The sequence below is a fragment of the Hypomesus nipponensis genome, chromosome 8, assembly GCF_054491055.1.
Source record: "Hypomesus nipponensis isolate SF chromosome 8, ASM5449105v1, whole genome shotgun sequence".
Lineage (NCBI taxonomy): Eukaryota > Metazoa > Chordata > Actinopteri > Osmeriformes > Osmeridae > Hypomesus > Hypomesus nipponensis.
In genome coordinates this window covers 3030921-3055000 of record NC_140368.1, presented here as the reverse complement: position 1 = coordinate 3055000, position 24080 = coordinate 3030921, and the positions used below count along the sequence as shown (strand labels likewise).

General features: G+C 51.9%; 2 protein-coding genes across 3 annotated transcripts in view; one reads left to right on the top strand and one right to left on the bottom strand.

Moving 5' to 3' along the window:
- boc (BOC cell adhesion associated, oncogene regulated) overlaps positions 1–14404 on the top strand; it is a 24313-nt gene extending 9909 nt beyond the window's left edge. The window contains exons 2-20 of the mRNA XM_084703807.1: positions 1136–1264; positions 1463–1744; positions 5486–5632; positions 6772–6915; positions 7341–7634; positions 8456–8728; positions 8977–9245; positions 9490–9655; positions 9805–9870; positions 10295–10495; positions 10815–10993; positions 11198–11420; positions 11532–11714; positions 11857–12068; positions 12192–12268; positions 12345–12499; positions 12640–12701; positions 12899–13121; positions 13280–14404. Of these exons, the coding sequence (XP_084559933.1) occupies positions 1153–1264; positions 1463–1744; positions 5486–5632; positions 6772–6915; positions 7341–7634; positions 8456–8728; positions 8977–9245; positions 9490–9655; positions 9805–9870; positions 10295–10495; positions 10815–10993; positions 11198–11420; positions 11532–11714; positions 11857–12068; positions 12192–12268; positions 12345–12499; positions 12640–12701; positions 12899–13121; positions 13280–13401 (3390 nt within the window). The 5' untranslated portion in view covers positions 1136–1152 and the 3' untranslated portion in view covers positions 13402–14404. The remainder of the gene's footprint in view (positions 1–1135; positions 1265–1462; positions 1745–5485; positions 5633–6771; positions 6916–7340; positions 7635–8455; positions 8729–8976; positions 9246–9489; positions 9656–9804; positions 9871–10294; positions 10496–10814; positions 10994–11197; positions 11421–11531; positions 11715–11856; positions 12069–12191; positions 12269–12344; positions 12500–12639; positions 12702–12898; positions 13122–13279) is intronic.
- Positions 14405–15103: 699 nt separating this feature from the next.
- On the bottom strand, positions 15104–23919 carry usf3 (upstream transcription factor family member 3). Of its 2 annotated transcripts, none has more exons than XM_084703552.1 (7): positions 23817–23919; positions 23166–23290; positions 23007–23038; positions 22830–22912; positions 22622–22718; positions 17698–22508; positions 15104–17517 (listed from the first exon to the last, which is right to left on the bottom strand). In XM_084703552.1, exons 2-7 carry the CDS (start codon positions 23207–23209, stop codon positions 15691–15693), a joined length of 6894 nt encoding a protein of 2297 aa, XP_084559678.1. In that variant the 5' UTR covers positions 23210–23290; positions 23817–23919; the 3' UTR covers positions 15104–15690. The 2 variants fall into 2 exon arrangements, with proteins under 2 accessions (XP_084559678.1, XP_084559679.1); XM_084703553.1 differs by having other exon boundaries at positions 23760–23876.
- Between the last annotated feature and the right edge of the window lie 161 nt (positions 23920–24080).

Below are 24080 nucleotides of genomic sequence, written 5' to 3'. Positions count from 1 at the left end.
CATGTACAGTGCCAGTCAAAAGTGAATGGGAAAATGTGTCCAAACTTTTGACTGGTACTGTGTGTTTGGAGCACTCTTTTCCATGTGGTTGTGGTTTCACTGCCAGATAAGCTGGATATCAAAAGCTCCTGCACTCTGGCTTCATCAGCTTGCCCTCCACAAAGGAGACAGGAGGACGCAGAAATAAATGGTTGCAAAATAAACAAGTCTATTCCCATGTTTCAACATTCTCCAGATAGCCGCCTTATCTCTGGCAGTGTTCTGATGACCCCGATGGCAGGATTACAGCATTCCAGTAACTCCAGGGAGAGAACTTCTCTGTCTAGAATGATCCCCATATAGCTGGTCCTGTACTGCATGTAGTCAGCGTGTGCATGTTTCTGTATGGGAATGTGTGTTTGTGATGTGTGAGTGTGTGTGTGTGAGACTGGCAGAGAGAGTGAAAGAGTGAGTGAGAGAGAGATTTGCAGTCTGGGAGCTATGGACCACCCTCCTCATCCTGACGGGAAGTTGTTAGTTTAACCTGACAGGAAAGAATTTGGGAAACTTGGCAGAGTGCAAAACGGGAGAGAGAAAAGCTCCTCCAACTGTATTAACTGTTAATAGACTGACCGTTACCTCTCTCCCCTCTGTCACGCATGCACTCTATCTTGCTCTCTCCAACCACAAAAACCTTTGTCTCTCTCTGTCTCTCTCTCTGTCTCTCTTTGTCACACACACACACACACACACACACACACACACACACACACACACACACACACTGCAGGACTATAGTCCTCTGTCCTCCCTCTCAGTTGTTCTTTGTGAGTGGTTGTGAATGCCGGCTCTGTGCTCCCTCCCCCTCCAGCTCTCCTCTACCTGTATCAGTTACACCTGAGTGGGGGGGGGGGGGGGGGGGGGAGGAGGGTCAGGTTACCGCCTGCAGAATGAGGGCGCTCCTTTGATGAGCTCCGGGCTGGCGGGTGTGGGCGGTAGGAGTGTTGGGGGTCAGCGCTGAGATGGGGGCTTTGTTTTCACCAGGGTTAGTACTTCCGAAGGCACTGACTCTTGTGTGCCGTGCCTAGCACATGTGTGGGTGCTCAGATGCTGCTGGATGGTTGTCTAACTCTGCTTCTCTCTCTCGCCCCTGCAGGGGGTAGTTTATGGAAGATGTCTGGAACGCTGGACTGGACTCCCCGGATGAAAAAGCGAAGGGCTGGATTGCTGAGGGCTCTGGGTGCAGTACTGCTTTGCTGCCTGCAGAGCGGCGCCACTGTCTCTGGTCAGTCCACCGTCATTGTCTCTGCTTGCAGCATGTTGTATGACAGAGCCTGGCTTTTTTCCGATAATATACACAAGAGCACATGTAGACTATAAACAAACTCCCTTTTATCTCTCTTCGATTATCTCTCCTTTCCTTCTCTCCTCTCTCCCTCCCCTCCTAACTCTCTCTCTTATACCCTGATCTCTCCCTCCGCAGATGAGATCCCGGTCTTCACCGAGGAGCCTCTCTCTGTGGTTCAGAAACTGGGGGGCAGCGTGACCCTGCGCTGCACCGCCCTCCCCTCCAGCGCCAACATCAGCTGGCGTCTGAACGGCCAGGAGCTGGCTGTGGGGGCGGACGGGGAGCTGGGCGTGGCCGTGGCACCAGGAGCCCTGCTCATCCCCGCCCTCACCAACCTGACGCTGGGGAGGTATCAGTGTGTGGCCGCCACCGGGGCTGGAGCCCTCGCTAGCGTGCCTGCTAACGTCACTGCAGCTAGTGAGTACGAGTCCAAAACCAATATGCCAATATACTCAAGATCAATTTCATTCATATTTCAGCCAGCAAATACGCATATGCCTATAAACTATACTAAGGTATAAACATACTGTACACTTACACACAACAAACACTGTACACACAACAAATACTATAATTGTGAGAACTCAAAACCTAATACTGCGATTAACTAGACGATTAACTAAACCACTTTGGTTCCAGTCAGACCTTCCACAAACAATAAACAAGCGCTATCTCACTTTACAATGTAGAGAGGGTGTAAATGGGACTGGGTGAGGGGGTTTCTTACCCTGTGTGTTGTTGTGTGTATGGTGTTGTAAACAGTGGTGTGTTGGGTTAGCAGTGTAGAGGGGTGTGAGGGCCTGAGAGGAGAGCCAGTGTTTAGTGTTTCTCCAGGGGACTGAGACAGAGACAGGCCATTAAGCTGTAACCTGACCCACTGGTGTGGAGGGACCCTGGGGCAGGGGTCTGTCAGGATGGGGCCTGGGGCCCCCCTCTCTCCATCTCTGGATCCCTCCATCAGTTCCCCTGTTCCCTTGCTACCCACAACACCACATTCCATCCACCGGGGGTGGGGGGAGGTTGGGGGGGGGGGTTGCAAGAGTTATGGCCCCGTAATTGAGCCGAGGGGCTGTTTTTCAAGTGTGTGTGTGTGTGTGTGTCTTAAACAGGCAGGGTTTAGTGGTGGATATACAGTGGAATAGGAAAGTCTGCAAAGTTACTGTTAAATGAACGTGTCACAATGGATTTACGTTCTGTCAAGGTGCCTGCCTGCAGTGTTCCTGCCTGTGTGTGTGTGTGTGTGTGTGTGTGTGTGTGTGTGTTAGTCTGTGTAAGGTGTGTGTGTGTGAGAGGGAGAGAGAGAGAAATACAAGGTGTTTAGACCAGTTTAGACAGGATTGTCTCCACTCACAAGATGAGACGTGATGTCAGTCTCCAGTCTTCCTCTCTACCCCACCTCTTTCAGTCCCTCGTAAGGTAGTATAAGATTCAAGTCCAACTCTGTCTCTTTCCCACCCTCTTATTCTCTCCTTACCTTCCCTGTCATTGTCTGTTCTTCCCCTCTTTCAGTCCCTTGGTAGTCAGCCGTTGTGTGGCTTCATAAACCTCATCTGTACGTAAGGCATTAGATATCACTGATCATTCCAACAGTGGATGAATCATGCTGATGTAAGCACATATGGAGCCAGGCGGCTTGTCCCTCCCAAAAGCCTCTCTCTAATTTAATAATGCGCCCCCCCTCCCTCCCCAACCCAACCAAAGGAATGACTCCACAGGGACTGAGTGTGTGTGTGTGTGTGTGTGCATACATATACTGTGTGAGGTTCTTTTGTTATTTGTGTGTGCGGTTGGCGGAGAGAGGGGACTTATTCCCACTTCCATTCATATTTTATTCTTCCTGATCGCTTTACATTTGTTGTTGTATGCTGTGTGGATCTTCGTATTGTTCTCTTTGTGTGTGTGTGTGTCAAACGTGCTTGTGTTTGTGAAAGAAAAAGAATGAGTTATAGTGGAGAAGAGAGAGAGACATGTAGAGGGAGTTGGGTTCCGAGGCCTCCCTGCTATCTGATTCTGAAGAATCTGTCTGAACTCAATCCCAAAGGAACAGAGCTGTTTTCACATTATTTAAAACTCCCTGCTTGAATTCCTTTGTAGACAGCCAGCCTCCCTTTAACAGACAGGGAGACCAGAAGACTGCGAGCACACACGGCCACAAATAGATGAACACAACAAAGACATTAAACACACACCCTCGTGTACTAAAACACTGAGACAGCTATGACACAGGGACCAATACACTCACAAACATCTACACCTACACACACACACACACACACACACACACACACACACACACACACACACTACTCTTACGGCCCCCCCACCATCAGACATAAAGATGATGAATGCAGAGTCTATCTCAAAGTATTTAAACCAGCATTGCCAAGCAGCCCTGGAACAAGGGGCCAGCTTCTCTTTATAAATACCATCAATCCTGTCCCCGGCCCCTGTCTCACTGCACACAGCCAGCAGGACACACACACACACACACTCACCCCACATACACACACACACACACACACACTCACCCCACATACACACACACACCACTCACAGACATGCACACACACTATAACTCACACGTTTGTGCACACCTGAGAGCCACACATGCGGGGCTGTTCTGAAGAAGAATGTAGGGGTGGAGGTGTGTGTGTGTGTGTGGGGGGGGGGGGCGGGTTAAAGGTGTTGTTGGAGGAATTTGGGAGAGGCGGGGGGAGGGGCGAGGGACGAGAGGGGGCAGGCAGGGGGTAGCTGTAAAAACAGGACCTGATTGATTTAGCAAATGGACCATCACAGTCTCTCTCCTAGACTGCACCCTCCTACTCCAGAATGACACACACGCACACACACACCACTCAGCATGACATGTCCTGGGATTCTCATCTCTCTTAGAATAGGGGTAAGGGTTGTGTGCAGGAGGAGGTGGGGGGTGGGGGGGGGGGGCACCTGTCAAGGCCAAATCTCCCCCATAGCTCAGCGTTCCCATTAAAGCCTCCATCCAGACAGAAATACTGCGCTGACGGAGAATAGATCAGATGTGTATCGCGTCACACACTCTCAGTCATCCATGGTGAAAGGTGTGTGTTTAGCATTGCGTCTCTATCTGCAGATGGCGTGAAGTGGCCTTAGTTAAACCCCTGTTCATCTCGCCAGAGCTGGATACAGTGTCTCGTTTGTCTAGTCGGGGAGTTGACTGCATGTTAGTGGCTCATGTTCAACTGTCTGGTAGAGGGCGGGGAGTCCAAGAACAACAGTAAGCCATAGCACCCACCTCCCACAGCAATATGGAGAGACGCCATGTTTGGAAAGAATAAATCAACACGGGAGAGTTGGACGTTTAATTAGGTTCTGGGGAAGTTGTATTTTGGTTCCATCTTGGCGTCGGGCTTCTTCAACTCTGCAGCTCTTATCGTGCGTTATGTTCTCTTACTCTTTCCGTCCTTCTAGTTTCCTCTTCGGTGTCACGACCCTCCTTGTGTTTATCTCTTTATTTTCTACCCCCGCTCTTTTTGGTCAGTCCTTCGCCCCCCCCCCCCCCCCCCCCGCCCTCCAGACAGGGTTTTAAAGCCTAGCCTTTGCTACTTCCTCCCAATCCAAACTGGTTATCTTTCCCTGAAACTCAAGGAAGGCCACCTCTCCCCTCTGACCCCGTGTCCAGGCCCCCAGGCCCCTCCGAGAGGGGCTAGGGGTCAGGGGTCGGGCCTGTGCCTGTGCAGTATGGCGTCTGGGCAGACAGGGTGTCTGCAGAGCAGAGTCCCAGACTCACAGCACATGCCCCCCCCCCCTCCCCCAATAATCCCACTGGCTTTCCCACAGTAACCAGCTCCTTAACCAGAGCCAGGCCTGGGCCCTCTGTCACACTGCACTATTCATAGCTGGAGAATGAATCAAAGATGCCAACCGTAGCGGGCTGTTGTATACACCCAGTATGGCGACAGCAGGCCCCTACGCTCAGCCGGTTACCAGGAAAATGGAATGATCATTCCGCTGCTTTGATGGATGTGGATCGAACTCATCCGCGTGTGTTTGTTTGGGGTCTTCAGTGACGTTTCGCATGTTAGTAATCTGCTGTGTTTGTCAATGTCCTCAACATGTCTCTCTCTGTGTCTACCCCAATCTCGCCCGCCCCTCTCTGTTTGGCTCTCTCGACCGTCTCAGAGCTCCGTGACTTCGAGCCAGATGACCAGCTGGTGATTGAGGTGGATGAAGGCAACACTGCCGTCATCGAGTGTCACCTCCCAGAGAGCCAGCCCAAGGCCCAGGTTCGCTACAGCGTCAAGCAGGAGTGGCTGGAGACATCAAAAGGTTAATGTGCTGCGCCTTTCTTTGTCTCTGTTTCTCTCTCTTTCCCCTAAGGATGAAAGAGAGATCATGCTCATTAGAATGCGTAGTCTCTCTTTCCTGCTACTCTCCATCCTTTTCTCAGTTATCTGTCACTCTCTATCACTCTCGCTGAGTTACTGGAATGCTGTAATCCTGCCATCGGGGTCATCAGAACACTGCCAGTGATAAGGCGGCTATCTGGAGAATGTTGAAACATGGGAATAGACTTGTTTATTTTGCAACCATTTATTTCTGCGTCCTCCTGTCTCCTTTGTGGAGGGCAAGCTGATGAAGCCAGAGTGCAGGAGCTTTTGATATCCAGCTTATCTGGCAGTGAAACCACAACCACATGGAAAAGAGTGCTCTCTGACTGGCAGCTGTTGTACTGCAGGACTCTACCTAGTGGCAGCTCTTAGAACTGCACCCTGCGTGGTTAATTAGGCCTCACCACAGTCAAGTCCTGCCATATTCTTATTGGGTAACACCTTATAGTAGAAAAACATACTTTGAAAGCGTTGAGTCTTTTTAATTGGGGTTTTTACATCCAAAAATGAGGAAACATTATGTTACCCAACCCAGAGATGGCAAAAGTACACACATCCTTCACTCAAGCAGAAGTACAGAACTCATGTTTAAAAAGACACCTTTTCACACAAGTTAAAGTAAAGAAGTATGGACTCTGAAATATAAAAAGAAAAAAATATATATTTGTTGCAAATGTTGCAATCAGAAAATCTTTCAACTCAAATTTTCATCGGATCAGAATTTTACTGTTCGAATCTGAGCAACCGGAGTTTTCCGAACCTTGAATTTTTGGATTCGATTTTTTTTTGTGGACATTTAAAAAATAAAATAAAAGCGCACCATCGGAACTTATCAAAATAAAAGTTACATTTTTTGACGGAGCGGAAGCACATATACGCAACCCTCTCCACACCAGCTTGAGAAACACACCAGTTTGAGAAACACACCAGTTTGAGAAACACACCAGTTTGAGAAACACTGCTCTAGTGTGTCCCTGACCTAATATGAAGAACTTATTCAGCACCCTCCAGCACACCCTGTTTGTTCCAGTAGCATGGGGGCTTTTTCAAACCCCTCTGCCGGTTGTGTCGCCACAGGAAACTACCTGATCATGCCATCAGGAAACCTGCAGATCGCCAACGCCACGCTAGAGGACGAGGGCCTGTACAAGTGTGCCGCCTACAACCCCGTCACCCAGGAGGTGAAGACCTCCACCTCCACCGACCGCCTCCGCATACGCCGTGAGTAACCCCAACCATCCCCATGACCTCTGAGTCCTGGTCAACCTGAACATGAAGCCCAACCTTGTCCATTCATACTGGTGACGACTGGTTCCTGTTTAGTTATCTTGGCACCAAAATACTTACTTACTTTTTTGGTGTACCTTTCTGATCTCCACTTTTGAAAAAAGTGAGTTAGAAATTGGCTCCAACTGAAGGACATTTTTATTTGTATTTTTTGTAATAGGTTAACAAGTCAAATGAAATCTTAACAGAATTTTAACAAACCCCGTTTCTTAATCGAGAGAAAACAAACACAGTCCAGCTCTCCTCTAGGCAGTATTTACAGCAGATCACAACACGTTTCAACCTTAACTTGATGGTATTTTTAAAGGATTCTCCCTCCCTCCTTCCCCCTCCGCCCGCCCCCCCCCCCTCCCCCGCAGGCTCCACGTCCGAGGCTGCTCGCATCATCTACCCCCCGGCCTCGCGCTCCATCATGGTGACCAGGGGACAACGTCTGGTTCTGGAGTGCGTGGCGAGCGGCACCCCCACCCCTCAGGTCACCTGGGCCAAGGATGGGCAGGACTTGCGTTTCCATAACAACACGCGATTCCTGCTCAGCAACCTGCTGATCGACGCGGCGGGCGAGGGAGACTCGGGGATGTACGCGTGTCACGCCAACAACGGTGTTGGCTCTGCCGACACCGCCACCGCGCTCTACGACGTCCAGGTGTTCGGTGAGTAACCAAGACTTGCGTGTGTGTGTGTTTAAGGTCGTTACAATCTTTAAATGGACAATCTTTAAACTGATTTTTGACATGGGATGTTAACAGTTATAGACCCGTAGGATATTTTAGAAAACTGTTGTAACGTTTCTTTGTGTCTCTATGGCACATGATCAGAGAGTTGTTATCCAGGCTTTATGGGTTAGCTGAGAGCTAAACTACAGCTATTTCTCTTTGGAAGTTTATCTTGAGCGCAGTTTAAGTGTGCGTCACAGACTTGATGGTTAGCCTGACTCCTGTTTGGTGGTAAGAAAGAACACAGGGCTGAATGTGTGTCTGTTTCGGTGGTGTGTGTGTGCGTGAGTCTTTTTAGGTGAGGGTTGAGGTTGTGTAAGACTGTGTGTGTGTGTGTGGAAACAGAGCTCTCTGTTAACTTGGCTTGATGGAGCATGGCTATTTACAGATGACTGTTTTTACAGTGGTTGTGTGTGTGTGCGTGCGTTTGTGTCTCAGTGTGTGTTTGAGTGTGTATGAGTCTGTGTGTGTGATGTGGGTTTGTCTCTCAGCATCTGGCCCTAATTAAAGCTGGATTGCTGCTGTTGCTCTAATGAGCTCTGCCTCTCCCTGATTCCCTAGCAGCCAACCATCAACTGGCTGGCCAGACTGCCTACACACACACACACAATCTACAGACATACCACCAAATGACACAACCCACTACAAGCACACAGAGACAGTCTGTCTTTCTCTTATTGACACTCCTCCCTCCCCCCACCTCCCTCCCTCCCTTCCCCCTCCCCTCTCCCCTCACCTCCTTCCCTCTCCCCCTCCAGAGCCCCCTCAGGTGATGGTGGAGCTGCTGCAGCAGGAGGTGGCGTGGGGCGAGAGCGTGAGATTCAGCTGCCAGGCCCGGGGCAAGCCTGCCCCCTCCGTGGTGTGGCTCCACAACGCCCGGCCCCTCGCCCAGTCTCCGCGCCACCGCCTATCCGCCCGCGTGCTGCGCGTGCTGAACGTGGGCCCTCAGGACGACGGCCTGTACCAGTGCCTGGCGGAGAACGGCGTGGGCAGCTCCCAGGCCGTCGCCCGCCTCCTCACTGTGCCCACCGGTGAGACCAACACCAGACTGCCTGCTTCCATTAGATTCAAAAACAAATGTAACAGTTCTACACCAAATATCTTTTCAAATATGCCTGAGGTATCTGTGTGGACCAGTTAGCCTAGCCTAAAGCCTAACGTTAAAGTAAATACAAAAACGTTTTGGGGGTGCGCTTGTCTCTTGACCTAGAACTCCCTCTGTGTGGTCAGTTACCTGTAGTTCTAACCCTGCCCCCCCCCCCCCTGTGATCACCTGCAGTTGTTCCACCACGTCCCGGCAAGCTGCCCATCCTGCGACCCCTCAGCCCAGACAAGGTGCTGAAAGAGCAGGCCCCAGTGAGGCCTGGGGCCTCGGGTGTCCTGCTTCCCCTGGACTGCTCAGAGCTGCATGGGCACATCTCCCCGGCAGAGGCCCCCGTCATCCTGAGTCAGCCGCGCACCGTCAAGTCCGACTTCTACGAGCTGACCTGGAAGCCTCGCCACGACGGAGGGTCTCCCGTGCAGGAGTACATCGTCAAGTACAGAAAGGTACATTCTGTCTTGTGTACTTTAATGGTGTCACTGCATCCAGCTTCATTTCAGAATACACTTCTTCTCCCCCCCCGGTGATGTATTCATTCAAATGGTATCTGGCGCAGGTCCGCGAAAAATTATTCACATGGAGATTTGTTCGATTCACATAGACATTTGTAAAATGTTAACTGTCAAACTCCTTTTAGGCTGTGTAATTTTGTTTTTAAAGAGGCACTGACAGTCTCTCTCCCTGTGCCAGACCGGAGACCCTCCAGGTGAATGGGCCACCAGCAGCATCCCTGGGTCCCTCCACAAGCTCACCCTGGCCAAGCTGCATCCCGCCAGCCTCTACGAGGTGGAAATGGCCGCCAAAAATTGTGCCGGTCTGGGCCAGCCCGCCATGATGACCTTCAGAACAGGCAAAGGTACCAGACTGGGTCATCATCATCTGTTCAGTTAAACCGTCTTATATAAGGGACTCTGAATGTTCCAAGAACTGGAAAAGCTCCATTGATCGTCTGCGACCTCTTTGTATTAATCGTCTTTGTTCATGTTGTTGTCTCCATGACCATAGGTCGCCGAAGCCCAGGGCCAAACGAACCCCCGAAGACTCCGCCTGTGCCGTCGCCACGCCTCTCTCGTGAGTTCCTGTTGCGGAGGGGGAAAAAAAACTGTTACAAAATATCCCTCTCCATTCTCACATACTGTAACTCTAACCCTAGCACAGCTACAACACTGCCAGGAGTATCCGAGCTGTTTAACTCACATCTACACCGTCTCAACGGCTGTGTTCTCACTGTTCCTAGGCTACGCCGTTAACCTATAACCTTTCTCTTCTGTACTAACATACAAATCTTCCAATTTCCTTCACTCCTCCCACTGAAGGATGAGCTAACAGTAAGTGTCAGTTGGTGTCCTACTGGTGTCTGTGTTGTTGTTGTTGTGTGCATGTGCACGCACCATGTATCTTTGGCCAATGGGAACACAGTGTTATTGTGTGTGCGTGTGTGTGTGTGTGTGTGTGCTGTATTCGTCTGCTTGATGTCCTGTCTTTTGCTTCTCAGCTCCAGAAGCGCCTGACAAACCCACCATCTCTACGGCGTCGGAGACGTCCGCGTACGTGACCTGGATCCCGCGCGGTAACCGCGGTTTCCCCATCCAGTCGTTCAGGGTGGAGTATAAGAAGAAGGGAGCGGAGTGGGAGGTTGCCGTGGCGAACATCCCCCCTTCTAGACTCTCTGTGGAAATCAGCAGCCTTGAGAAAGGTCAGGCTCTTCATCATGTCCATCATCATCATCATCTTCATCTATAGCATTGGCATCACTAGACTCTGACCACTGCTAGTATCGTGACCACGCCATCGTCTTTTTCTATTATCGTCATCATCATCCTCATCATCGTGCAAACTCGAATGTTATTGCTCATAATTACCCCTCATCATTCCCATTTCCAAAACGGTCGACATCATCAGTCATTCTCGTTCTCACAGTCGACCTAATGTTGTTCTTCCAATCAGTCCTGATCACAATCGCGTCCAGATGTGCTGTAGATGGTTCACCGGCCACATCCGTTGTGTCGCTCTAGGTACGTCCTACAAGTTCAGAGTGGTGGCAGTGAACGTGATCGGGGCCAGCCCCCCCAGCGCGCCCTCCAAGCTCTACACCGTGCTGGGCAGCGGCAGGACTAACGAGAGGCCCATCGACGGGCCCTACATCACCTACAACGAAGCCATCAATGAGACCACCATCATCCTGAAATGGACGGTGAGTGAATCCAAACCGAGATGGAGGGAGGAAGAGAAAGCGAGATAAAGAAAGGGAAGGAAGGGACAAGTGACAGTGTTTCCCCCCCCCCCCCAAATGTGTTCTTGAGGACAGAGTGAAGTCTCACATCACTTCCTGACGTGTGCTTGGGAGTCTGACAGAGACGTGTCATTAAATCATCCCTGCTTCTCTCTCTCACACCAGTACACACCTCACAACAACACGCCCATCTACGGCTTCTACATCTTCTACCGGCCCACGGACAGCGACAACGACAGCGACTACAAGAAGGATGTGGTGGAGGGAGACCGCTACTGGCACTCCATTACTGACCTGCAGCCAGAGACGGCCTACGATATCAAGATGCAGTGCTTCAACGAGGGAGGAGAGAGCGAGTTTGGCAACGTGGTCATCTTAGAAACTAAAGGTAAGCTTCTGTCTATCTGACACTCTGCGCTTCAATAATTGCTTGTATATGAACTGATATGAAATCACCGGTAGTTGTTACACATGTGAACTGATTATCTTTCTTTCTTAGCTCGCTCAAACCAGCCCTCTCCGCCGTCAGAGATGCCCTCGCTCAGACCAGTGCAGCCTGCGGGCCCGGTGCCCCGCCCCAGCGACCTGCCCTACCTCATCGTGGGCGTGGTCTTGGGAGCGCTGGTCTTCATCATCGTAGCTTTCATCCCCTTCTGCTTGTGGAGGGCATGGGCCAAGCAAAGTGAGTGAGGAGGAGGAGGAGGAGGACGAAAACAAAACCACGATATATCCAGCTATATCCCATACATATTTGGAACAGGATCGCTGGCAAACTAAACGATCCTAGATTCCTAACTTCCTTACTTTTTGTTTTGATCTGCCAGAGCAAACGTCAGACCTGTGTTTCCCTGCTGTGGCTTCCCCGGTCTCCTCGTGCCAGTACACCATGGTTCCCCTCCAGGGCCTGGGCCTGGTCAAGCAGTGCCCCCTCGACCCCCACCTGGCCCACCAACACGCAGTGTACCCCCCTAACGGAGAATACACCCCCAATGGGAAACCCTATCACCCCACACACTGCCTGCCAGGACTGCACCAGGTAACACTCACAAACAGATTGAGCCATCTTCAGGATGACTCGTTATTCTACGGAGGATTCAAACGGATTTCCTTTCGGAGAATGTGCTGGTGTATAACCCGTTTGTGTGTCCTGTCGCTGCAGGAGGAGGTGGAGTGTGACACGCTGCTGCCACAGTCACTGTCAAACGGACACACACCTGGTTACCACTACTCAAACAGGTATGCAACTATACCCGTGTGTGTGTACTGGATGTAAACAGATGAAACATTCTCACACGCATCTCGTCTCCCTCAGTGGTCCAGAGCACCATGGAGAGGTCTGCTGTCTTCCTGATGACTCCACCCTCCAGCTCCTCAACACCTCACACCGGCCGATCAGCTGTCTGGAACTGGAAGAGGACGCCCACTTTTACTCCAATAATGTGTTGCATGCAAATGAAATCCCACGAGGTACGAGTCCATCAAACTTAGGGATTAAAAAATATATATATAAAAAAATGGCTGGAATTCTGTCTGATGTTAGCTCTTTGGATATTACATTATGCGTTGGGTCACCAATTGAACTCTAAAACTGTGTGTTTGTGTTGTAGATGTACCATACATTATCTACAGTGAAGCGATCAACGAGACGACCATCATCCTAAAATGGACGGTGAGTTGGAGACAGTGTGTGTGTGATGAGAAAGGGATGTTTATGATTTGTAATATGATGCAAACTAAATGAGACAGAGAATGTGTTTATGGTGACTGAAGCGTGATTACTGTGTAGAGATGCTTCCTGATGTGTGCTTGGGAGTCTGACAGAGACGTGTCACTAAATCATCCCTGCTTCTCTCTCTCTCACACCAGTACACACCTCACAACAACACGCCCATCTACGGCTTCTACATCTTCTACCGGCCCACGGACAGCGACAACGACAGCGACTACAAGAAGGATGTGGTGGAGGGAGACCGCTACTGGCACTCCATTACTGACCTGCAGCCAGAGACGGCCTACGATATCAAGATGCAGTGCTTCAACGAGGGAGGAGAGAGCGAGTTTGGCAACGTGGTCATCTTGGAAACTAAAGGTAAGCTTCTGCCTTTAAACGCCATGCTGCACACACACACACCTTTCCGCCTTTGCACTTAACACAGCGCTTGAATTTCCATTCAGAAAAGTCACTTGTTTCTCTCTCTTTCTATCTCTCTCTCTCTCTCTCTGTCTCTCTCTCTCTCTCTCTCACAGGTCTGCCATGCTGTCCTCTTTTAGTACTGGAAGAGGAAGACCATTCCACCAGCACGACAACAGTTACAACACCATTATCCCAAGATGCACCACTGCAGGAAGTGGATTCCCTCCAAAGTTGAAAGTCGCCAGAGGACAAAAGACTCCTGAAAAGCTCTTAAAAAAAGACGAGAGAAAAATATTTATTTTTGTATCACAGATATTTATATATTTATGCTTTTGTACATAAGAGTTTTGTAATGCTGTTTATAAGGACATGTTCATATTGAGAAAAGGATACGTCCTCTTCATACAACCTAGACAAAGGGATGTGGGGGGATCTGTTACCACCTTTTATCATCTGTGTACACCAAGTCTGTTGTGCTTTTACGTCTGCATTCCTTGGAGAGTCTCCAAGATTATTATATGCCTGGCAACTATAGATTTCCCAAATCATATCTCTCTTCCCAGTATATGCACGCCATCTGATGCACTCTTCCAAGTCATTCCAATCTAAAACACTAAAACTTACCAGAGGGTTATGTCATGAAGTAGGTTCTGTATCATCCTGCTTTGTGGACAACAGAGGAATCAGAACGCCTTCATGCCGACAAAATGGTTGTACCTGTTGATGCAGTAGCTGCTCTCCACGGTGCTCAGGTACAATTGTCCCATTGTGTATAGAAGTGACATATTATGCATTCTTCATCATTAACAATGTATTAACAAATGTATGCAACATAAAAGCATCCAGCTTCTGTAGTTATAGCACAAAAGAGTATATATTGTATAGTTATTTATTTTTACGAGACAGATTTTGTTTATTTTTTGTTATCACTAAATGGGAGAGATTCTGGAAGATATCTGTAACACACTCATAAGCTGATTTTTATTTTGGAGTTCAATTGTTTCTGAAATAACTTCTGTTTACTGTTTTTGCTGGTCACCAAAGGACTGACAAATGAGGGTATTATGACTGTCATGTCACGGTTATGCGTCCCATGCAGTTTGTGGCCTTTCCTAGTGGCACCGGAGATCAAAAAGAAGGAATCCTCGAATCTGTACCCCACTTTTATTAATGTGGCCATTGTTGTGGTTACACAGGCTGGAGCACTATTGCATGTAAATAAAGCTTAAGAAATCCTATCCATTTTGTCGAGCCTCTTTCCAACAGTAGTTAACCTAAACCTAAATCCACCCCCGGTCTTGCATCCTTTCAGTCCACTGACACCTCGGACTGGAATGCTCTGCAAAAACACCTCAAACTGGACAAATTCATTTCTATCCCTACAAAGAAGCCATTTCACTCATCCTCACCCATTTCAGTAAATGCTCTCTCACCTTTGAACCCTTCCCATCAGTATTTGTTGTCCTATTCATCCCCATGGTGTGTCATTGTTTGTTGCCAACTGCGTAGTTTTGTTCCAGAGTGTGAATTATACAATGATAATTGGGGGGGGGGGGGTCAACTTCTTATCCAGGGCATAAAGTAATATTTACGATTACAGGTAAGAACAATATATAAAAGTATTGACCCCCCCGATCTGTTGTTTTGACCTCTTTTGGGGGGGGTCCGAGTCTTAACTAGGGGTACTGCTGTTGCACTGCTGGGGTTGGGTGCCGCTTTTTAACCTGATTTTGATGTCATAGCCCCCCTTCCCCTCTCCCTCAAACAGCTGGTGCTTTTTGCCAGGCCATCACTGTAAATAATCATTTGTTCTTATTGATTCTGCCTGGTTAAATAAAAAATAAACCAGTTACCAAGAGTTGAAACTGAGGAAATTATATTTCCTTACCACCAGAACTTCTGTACGGTCATAAAGATAAAACAGCAAACATCTAGAATATATTATCAAAAAACTTTAATAACTTTGTATTTACAAATACATACAAACTAACTATACTGGTATGAAACATTGTATTTACAAAATATTTTATCCAATCCACCCTGATTTAGTTAGTAGATTACATTTATGGATATTGTGCAAGTGCTTTTTCTATTCAAGATTTCTCTTAAAAGCTGCAGTAAAAGAAAGCTGACAAATTGAGTTCCATAGCTTGAGTGTATATCAAACAATTAGGCTCAAAGAGCAAATCATAAGACAGACATTTGTTAGGATACAGCAACACACAATACTGTATAGTGTATCCTATGCTTCATGAAAATGTTTACAACCTCAACAGCAGGTCATCCAACCTGCTCCTGAATGATTCGCTGTGCATCATAACGCCAGGAGCAGACACACCCAAACAGAATCGCAGCATTCAGATGTCACACGGAGAGAGAAAGTAAAGAAGCTCAATCAAAATACTGAAATGTAAACACAGATTGAGAGTCATAGCTTCAACAATCTTGCTGTCCGGATGAAACTACAACTTGATTCTGTTAACTGATCCCTAAACTTCTCTGAGGATAAACCTGACAGCTCCACCTACACAGCAGAACTCCCATCATGCCCCAGGATGTGGCTGATGTTGTGGGCGGGCCGGTTGGGTTGCTTGCCTGAGTCACTCGAGGAGGTGTTGGACAGAGACAGGAGGGGGGACATGGGCATGGACGAGCCGTCAGAGGGCATCGCCGCGGCGATCTCCGGGAACAGAGACGTGAGACTGAAGTTGGACAGGTGGGCGGTGATGCCTGAGGAGTTGGTGATAGGCATGGGCGGCATGTCAGGGAGTAAGGGAAAGCTGGCCTGGGCGAACCCGACGGGGCGCGGAGGCGAGAGGATGGAGCCGAAGCGGTTGTTGAGCGGGGCGGCGCTCGGCTTGTCTGCGCCGGGGCTCGTAAACATCTGATTGGAGAAGTACTGGAGAGGGATGTCACTGGGCAAGCTGGGGTGGGCCGCGGGGGAGTAGGAGGGGTAGAAGGAGGGGATGGTGTTCTGGGGCTCCACGGGGAGCAGGGCAGGGGTGCGGGACGAGCTAGACTGGCTGACCGGGGGGATGAAGGTGGAGTTGGCGTTGATGGGGGGTGGGTGGTTCATCCCTCCCTCAGCGATGAAGGGGGGGAAGCCAAAGTTTTGGGCCAAGTGTTGGTCAGGCACCAAGTTGTTGTCCCCGGAGACTTGAGAGCTGTCGGCCATGAAGCGGACGATGCTGCTGCGACGTGCTTCGCCCCCTGACTGGGGTCTTCCCAGGAGCACGCCTCCACCAGAGGGGAGGGGAAGGTGGCCCTCGGGCTCAAACGGGTTGCCTGGTCTCAGGGCGCCTGAACGAAGCCTGTCCCCAGGCCGGAGCTTGGCAGGCTGGGCGTCCGGGGCGAGGTGGCGGGAGCGCTGGCCGACAGCACCAGGGGGCCTGGAGGGGGCTGAACTACGGCCAGGCTCTGAGCTGCTGTGTGGGGTGGCAGGGTGGGGAAGGCCCGCTCGTATCCCGGGACCTCCGTGCATGTTCCCCCCAGTCTGGGAGAGATGGCCCTTGTTTCCCTCTCCCAGCCTCATACCTGGGGTCTTCTGAGTAGGAGGCACGCTGGGGCTGGACGCCTTGGCCTGCAAGTCTCCTGCGGAGGCTCCCGGCACACAGCTGTACTCCATGCTGACCGGAGGGCAGCACTGCACTGCCCTCTGGTGGTTAGTCTGCTCTGAAATGTGCGGAGAGAGAAGGGACTGCATGAAGCTGTGGTGACAACCTTCCTGGTCCCTGGGCAACCCCGCCCCTATCTGCACCCCCTGGGGCCCCGGGTGGGCTCCACTGTAACCCCCGCGGGGTCTTCCATCCCCGGGAGAGCCGACCCCCATCCTGAACACGCCCTGCTGCTGCCCCTGCGGACCTCTTTGAGAGGGGGGGATGGATTTAGGGGCCATGTCCCCACCGCGGGACACTTGCACCTCAAAGCCACTGAGCTGATGACCTCCTCCACCGCCCAGGGCTTTGAACGGGGGGCACTCCAACCCCCGCTGGACGTCCGAGGGCCCGGCGTGTTCCTGGCTCAGCCTGGGGTTCTGGGGGTTGTGTCCGATGTTGCCCTTCCCTCTGGACGTGTCCAGATACCCCCGCAGGTCTGGCTGCTCCTGGGCGCTGCCCCGCGTGGCCTGCAGGTGCAGCCCCACCATCCGCTGCTGCTGCTGGTCACCGCTGCTGGAGGAGGTCTTTCCGATGAGCGCCTCCGCGGAATAGCTGGAGACGCGGTGGCGCTCCTGCCTCGACGGGGCGCAGGCCAGGTCGGAGGGCCGAGACGCAGGGTTGTTGTCGGGCTGGGATATCAGCTGCTGCTCCAGGGTCCTAGAGCTCATCAGACGCTGCATGTGGTCCTGACCAGACTGGAGACAGGGGAAAGGACAGGAGTTAACTTGACAGTTATAACACAATGCTAGCCAACGTTCATCCTGTTTAGTCATCGTTCAAGTGAAGACACATAGCAGATAGACTGAATGTACATTCAGAGTTAAAAAGGTGGTAAAATATAATCGTCTAAGAAACCGAATCCTTCCCTCCCCTACCTTGTGGTGTTCCTGCTGGGCTAGGTGGCTGCTGTGGTGCGCCCTGGATCCCGCTGGCTGGGCGTCGCAGCTCTTCTCCTGGTGTCGAGACGCTCCAAAGTGCTGCTGCTGCTGCTGCTGCAGGTGCTGCTGCTGCAAGTGCTGGTGTCTGGAGTGAGAACTCTGTTGTTGTTGTTGCTGTAGCTGCTGTTGTTGTTGTTGTTGTTGGGACTGCTGTTGATGTTGCTGTGTCTGGGACTGCTGTTGATGCTGCTGTGTCTGCTGTTGATGCTGCTGATGTTGGGCTTGTTGATGTTGGGACGGCTGCTGCTGTTGATGTTGTGACTGCTGATGCGTTTGTTGTTGTTGTTGTTGTTGTTGATGTTGTGATGGCTGCTGGGCATGTTGTTGTTGGTGTTGTTGTGTCTGCTGCTGCTGTTGTTGTTGATGCACTCCAGCCTTCTCCAGGTGATGCTGTTTCTGCTGAAGTCCCACAGGGGGTCCGCTCTGATTGGCTCGGACAAGTCCCCTTTTTTTCTGGGCGTTCTGGACGTGTTGTTGGTCCTGCTGCAGCGCCCTCTGGTGGAGACTGTGCAGTTGAGCAGGGTCAGGCTGGGTGAGATGGTGCTGGAGCTGATACAAGTGATGCCTCTGGTGGTCCTGTTGTTGCTGCTGCTGCTGCTGCTGTTGTTTCAGGTACTGGTTTGGCCCCAGATGCTGCCCCGGCTGGGGCGCCCCGTGCTGGGAATGCCCCTGGGGCAGGTGCAGCACTCCTGGCTGGCTCTGTTCCTGATGCTGGGGGGCACAGTGGCTGTCTGTGGGCCTGAGCACCGTGCTCATGAAGGAGTTACTGGAGAACAAGGTGCCTCCTCCGTCAGGGTTTATCCTGCTCATGACGGTGGAGGAGCTGGGGGGAACCTGGCCAATCATCATCTGACTCTGGCCGTGGTCCTGGGCCTTCACCTCCATACGGCCCACGCTGGGGGCGGCCGACGGACAGGTCTTTGGACGCTTGTTGCTGGACGGCAACATCACGTCCTCCGGGGCGGGACGCTTGGATATGTCCTTGACGTGTCGCTCCCCCATGCCCATGGAAGCCCTCATCAGAGAGCTCTTGACGGGGGCGTAGTCACTCAGCTGGTTGTTCCCCGAGCAGGAGGCGTGGCCGGGGGTGGAGGGCTGGGACGCCAGCGCTGAGGTGCCCGCCGGCGACGGCACAGAGCCTTGCTGGCCAGCTGCCATGCTGGGGGAGCCAGGGTAGGGCTGCTGGCTGGAGCTCGACCTGATGAGGTTGTTGACACTGAGGGTGCCCACGGTTCCAGCGTGCGCCTGGCTCTGGACGTGGGACTGGGTGTGGGTGTGAGACTGGGCGTAGCTGATGTTCTGCGGGTGTCTGGCCCCCGAGGGCCCGCCGACGGCCCCCACTTCCCCAGCCTGACCCCTGACCGCCACCTGGGAGGGCGGCTTGGCTACCACTGGCTCCATGGTCGTCTTGGTAACCTTTGTCTGAGGCCCCGTAACCCTCTCTTTGCCGTGGGGGGCTTGCTGTGACTTTGGGAGTTCCCAAGTAGGGGTGTTTGCGGAGATGGGGATGTCTACTCTTCCCCCCGAGCTGTCCTGCTCCAGCATAGCCAGAGCCAGGATGTCAGCCTGCTCTGAGGTGAAGGTGAACGCTTGGGGCAGCATGGACGCCACGGAGAAGCCCCTCCCGCCCCCCGCTCCGGCGGACATGGGAGAGTCCGTCTGCGGGTTTGACGTTTGGTGTGTTTGGTTTGGTTGTTCCGTGACCTGGTGTTCTAGTGAGTACACTTGCTGTGGGGGGGCAGAGTTCTTTCTGGAAGAGGTGGTATTGTTCCTCTGGCTCTCCTTCTCCATGGCCGTCCTGGGGTTCGATTCCCCTCTCTGAGGCTCCTTCTCTCTCTCGGAGACGTCTGGAAGTTTGAGCACGGCGGTGGAGGACGATGAGGAGGCAGGGTTGTTCTGGTCTGGCTGCTGGGCTGAGGGTCGGTTTGTTTGAGTCCGTTTCCGGAGTTCAGCAGGCATCGGAGGGACAACAGGCAACAGAGCCGCAGAGGATGAAGCTGTGGATGAGGGTACAGAAGAAGGGGCCAGGGTCTGAAGCTGGACCGGGGCCAGGGTCTGAAGCTGGACCGGGGCCAGGGGCTGGGTCTGGGCCAGGGGCTGGGTCTGGGCCAGGGGCTGGGTCTGGGACTGGGTCTGGGCCTGGGTGGTAAACTGGTGCTCCTGTACGTTTACTGGCCTGGTCTGACAAACCGAAGTCGTAAGCACAGAGTCTTGGAGAGAAACCAACTGTTCAGCCTGTGTGGAAGTGGCCGTGCCGACAAGTGGCTGACATGCCGTCGTAACCGGACTGACGGTGGCGAGTCTAGGTTCTGTGGCCCAGGCACCGGTGACACCGGGTTTGCTTTGTTTAGAAGAAGCGACGGCAGACGGAGGCGATCCGGTTTGTGCCGTGCCGGTCGTCACGGAGACGGCCTGCCTATCCTGTGAAGCGGCAGGCTTGTTCTGAGGGACGCTGACTACCGTGTGTGCTTTGTTCTGGGAGGAAACGGCAGGGCCGACTGTAGGACTGGTGCCAACAATACAGACCACGACTTCACCTTGAGTCGAGTTGACGCCGCTAACCGTTAACGCGGGCTGCACAGATGTGGTCAGACCGGTTTGTGAAGTACAAACATTTATATTCTTTAGTGTGCTCTGTGCAGAGCAGACAAAGCTGTCTGAGTTAATACTCTGTTTTAATGCGTCACCGACTGAGGGTGCGTTAGCAACGCCGCCAACAGCGCCCACAGCCACAGTAGCAGAAGGGGGGCCATGTTGAGAAACAGCGCCCGTCCGTTTCGGACTCTGTTCTGCTGCCACTACCGGTCTGGCAGAAATGGCGGTCGTACTGCGTCGCTGTTTGGGTTCTCTCCTCCTGGTTGTCTTGGTCCTCTTCGTGGGGATTCTCTTAGGGGCTGCCTTCCCTGTCCCGCCCCCTCGTCCAGCTGACGTTCCACTGGGAGACTGGAGCTGTCTGACGGGGGTGGCAGGGGCGGAGCCAGAGACGGGAGGCAGCTGATGATGCTGCACCACCGAGTACGCTGGAGAGGCACCAGACAGCAGGAGGCTTCCCTGGCTGGAGATGCTGTGCTGAGGCATGCCCTGAGAGATGCTCTGGTTGAGGCTACTAAGGGCCCCGAGACTGTTGAGGGCCACGTTGGTGGTGGGCTCCTCGCTGGTGGTGGGCTGAACCAGCTGAAGGGTACTCTGGGTTCCCTGGGGGCCGCCCTTGTCCGAGGTCTTCATGGGCTTCAGGGCGAACACCTGGCCGTTCACAGTGATGGTCTGGGGGGCGGAGGAGGCAGAGGAAGCCGGGGGGCAGGCGGCAGGCTGGGGCGTGTGGGTGGTTGTTGCGGTGGGCCGGGGTAGAATGTGAACTAGCTGCTTCCCCCCGACGGTGTGGAGGCCAGTGGTAGAAGCAGTGCAACTGGTCGAGACGATCTGACTGGAGACAACAGGCACCGTAGCCGTCACCATGCCAACCGAGGGGTTCTGAGGAACAGGCGACGTCTGATTGGGGGCTTGGATGATGACGATGTGCTGGCAAGCTGTCTGATTGGTCAAGTCCTCTCGGACAACTGGCTGGGTGGCGCACGGATTGGCTTGCTGCAGGATGACAACGCTGGGGTTGTTCGTGTTTTGCGAAGCGGTCACCCCGGCAACCGTCGAGCCTGCAGGATTAACTTGCAGCACCTGCATGGTCTGAAGCAGGGGCAGCACTGCCGCCTGGGGCTGCGGCCCCAAGGCTGGCTGGGGCAGGACAGCTGTCTGGGGATGGGGAACCACTGAAGCCTTTTGTAATACAGTCGTTTGTGGTTGTGGCATCATGGCAGGGTGGGCTAGAACAGGTTGCTGTGGGACTCTGGCTGTCTGTGGCAGGACAGCACACTGGGGCAGCAAATGGGGCTGGGCAATGATGGATGGCTGTAGATGGGGGGGCTTCTGGATGGAGGGCTGGGCCTGGATATGGGCCGTGATAGGGGCCTGTTTTATGGGTAGCTGAGGCCTCATCTGGATATGAACTGGCTGAACTGTAGCTTTGGTGGCCACGGGGCATACAGTCAGTTGTTGCATTGTCTGGCCAGTAGTGCTAATCTCTGGGGCGGGTAGATTCTGGCAGACTGGCTGCACTGTGTTCCCTGCCAGCTGTAGTGTGGTCCACGTGGTCTGTGTGCTTCCTGCTGCCTCCGCCCTCAGCAGGCCTGAGCTGGAGGGGGTGGTGGTGTAGCTCTGACTCCTGGTCCCAGCCCCAGGCTGGGTGTTTAACTGGGTGGAGATTTCTGAGACGAGAGCTCTGGATGTAGTCACAACCTGAGGGAGGGCTGTGAGGCTAGGGACAAAGTGATAAGGGAGGTGGGTGGCTAGGCTGGTTGCTGCTGTCAGACTAGGGGCTGGGGCTGTGGGCTGGGGCAGGGCGGTGGTGCCGGTGGGTAGAGGACAGAGGCCCTGGACGGTGATGTAGGAATGCGGATGATGGAGGATGACGTCGCAGGACGGCTGGATGAAGACCGCCTCCTCTTGCTGTTTCCCAGCGCTCGGCTCTTTCCCCGCGGCACACGTCGTGTTCCCGTTAGGGTAGACGATGATCCCTTTGGAGGACTGGTGGTTGGGCGTCACCTTGGCAACCTTGGCGCAACGCATCTTGCCCTTCCAGTGGATGCTGGGGTCATCCAGGAAGTTGATGTCGTGGGCTTTGAGCAGCTCAATGTAGTGGCCGCTCTCCTTCCTCAGCTCCTCCAGTTGCCGCCGGAGACGCCGGATCTCCTCCGCTACGCGGAGAAAGAGACAGTCAGCAATTCTCACAGACATTACACACAAAAGTTGAAGAATAATGAGCATACGACACAGTGTCCACCGAGTACTACGGAAAAATGATTCATACCTTGACCGTTGTCTCCTCCTTCAAGGAGCATTGCATCGTTTTGTTTCTTTAGCTCAGTAATGTAGCGGAAGGCCTCATCGAGGATCATGTTCTTACTCTGATGAGACAGAGGGACAAATGAGTGTGTGTTTTGTATTTTATATGTGTGTGCATGTATGTGTGTGTACAATATATACACTATTTATGTCCTTGAATAAGACAGACCTACCTGTTTTAGTGCCTGAGAGCATGGCAGAAGATTCCCAATGCGGTTAATACCAGCATTGATCTTCTCTTTTCTCTTTTTCTCAACTACAGGATAAAACGATGAGAAGAATGTCCCTTAATAAACATGACTGGAATGAGTAGAAAAAGAGTGACAGGCAGCAAACTGACAGGATCTTACCGGCATTGTGAATTTCTTTATTTTTTCTTCTTCTGCAAAAGAAGGTCATGGGGTAAATCATATTGCATGGGGGAAAGCTATAACAGCACATTTATTCTCAGTCCTATGCTCTTTAGTCACACTTGCGAACATGGACCAGTAACCAATGATCAGTCTTACCTAGGTTTATGGCCAAGGTCCTGGGTTTCAGTCATCTCTGGCATCCTGCTTTACACAGCTGCCTGTGTGATAAGCAACAGTAACCACTATCGAAGACAGACCCTCAAATCTCTGCTAGGATTAACCTACAACAAAAGCATAGACGTCGTTAGAACTATATATGGAGCAGTAATTTTGGGAAGTTTGACACTTATGGCAAACCACAACATTTCAAAACAAAAGCAAATAATGGCCGCACGCCAGCACAGCTCTCACGCCAACCAAGCGATGACAGTGATGCAGTAGTTTGCTAACGTTGACGGGCTACTTGGCTAGCTCGGCTAGCTCTAGGTTCTCAACCCGATAATACTTAAACAAAGACATCACAATATCGTCAACCATTATAATATCAAAAATACACTGTATTGTCCCTACGATGCGATTTCTCTCCGTGACAAAACGGACCATTTGAACCAGCTTGCCTGCCAGTCAGTTTGCTTTCTGGCTAGTTGACGCTAACAACAGACAGATTGCTAGCTACTAGCTCAATAAGCAGGCTAGACTTGACCAAAACATTGCGACTAAAAACCCGTTTGTAAAGACAACAAGTCTTACGTATCACTGTGATTGGAAGACATGCATAGACGAATACGAACAGCTTGCCGTGTTCACCTGTAGTTTCCACATTTCGGGGTCCTTGCCTTGTCTATGTCAAAAGTTTGGGATTTCCTTTGCTATTCTCTGACCTCTCACAACCGAACCTTCGTAGCAGTTAAGAGAAAGAGGCGTGAGCAAAAGGAAACAACCAATAGTAGACAAGTATTTGGCGCTACAAGTCTATCAAACTTGCTACTGTAACAGTGAGTGTTTTTAGTGTTATACTTAGTCAGAGTTCCACTGTAGTTAGCCTACGACTCTCGTTATGCTAACCAAACA

Bases quoted from the DNA above. Each gene is read 5' to 3' on its own strand.
- usf3 (XM_084703552.1), bottom strand. From the start codon at position 23,209: ATGCCAGAGATGACTGAAACCCAGGACCTTGGCCATAAACCTAG. The intron at 22,719-22,829 runs GTAGGTCTGTCT...CTGTCTCATCAG, and splicing joins GCTCTCAGGCACTAAAACAG to AGTAAGAACATGATCCTCGA. The intron at 17,518-17,697 runs GTAGGGGAGGGA...CCCTGTCTCCAG, and splicing joins CCCAGCAGGAACACCACAAG to TCTGGTCAGGACCACATGCA.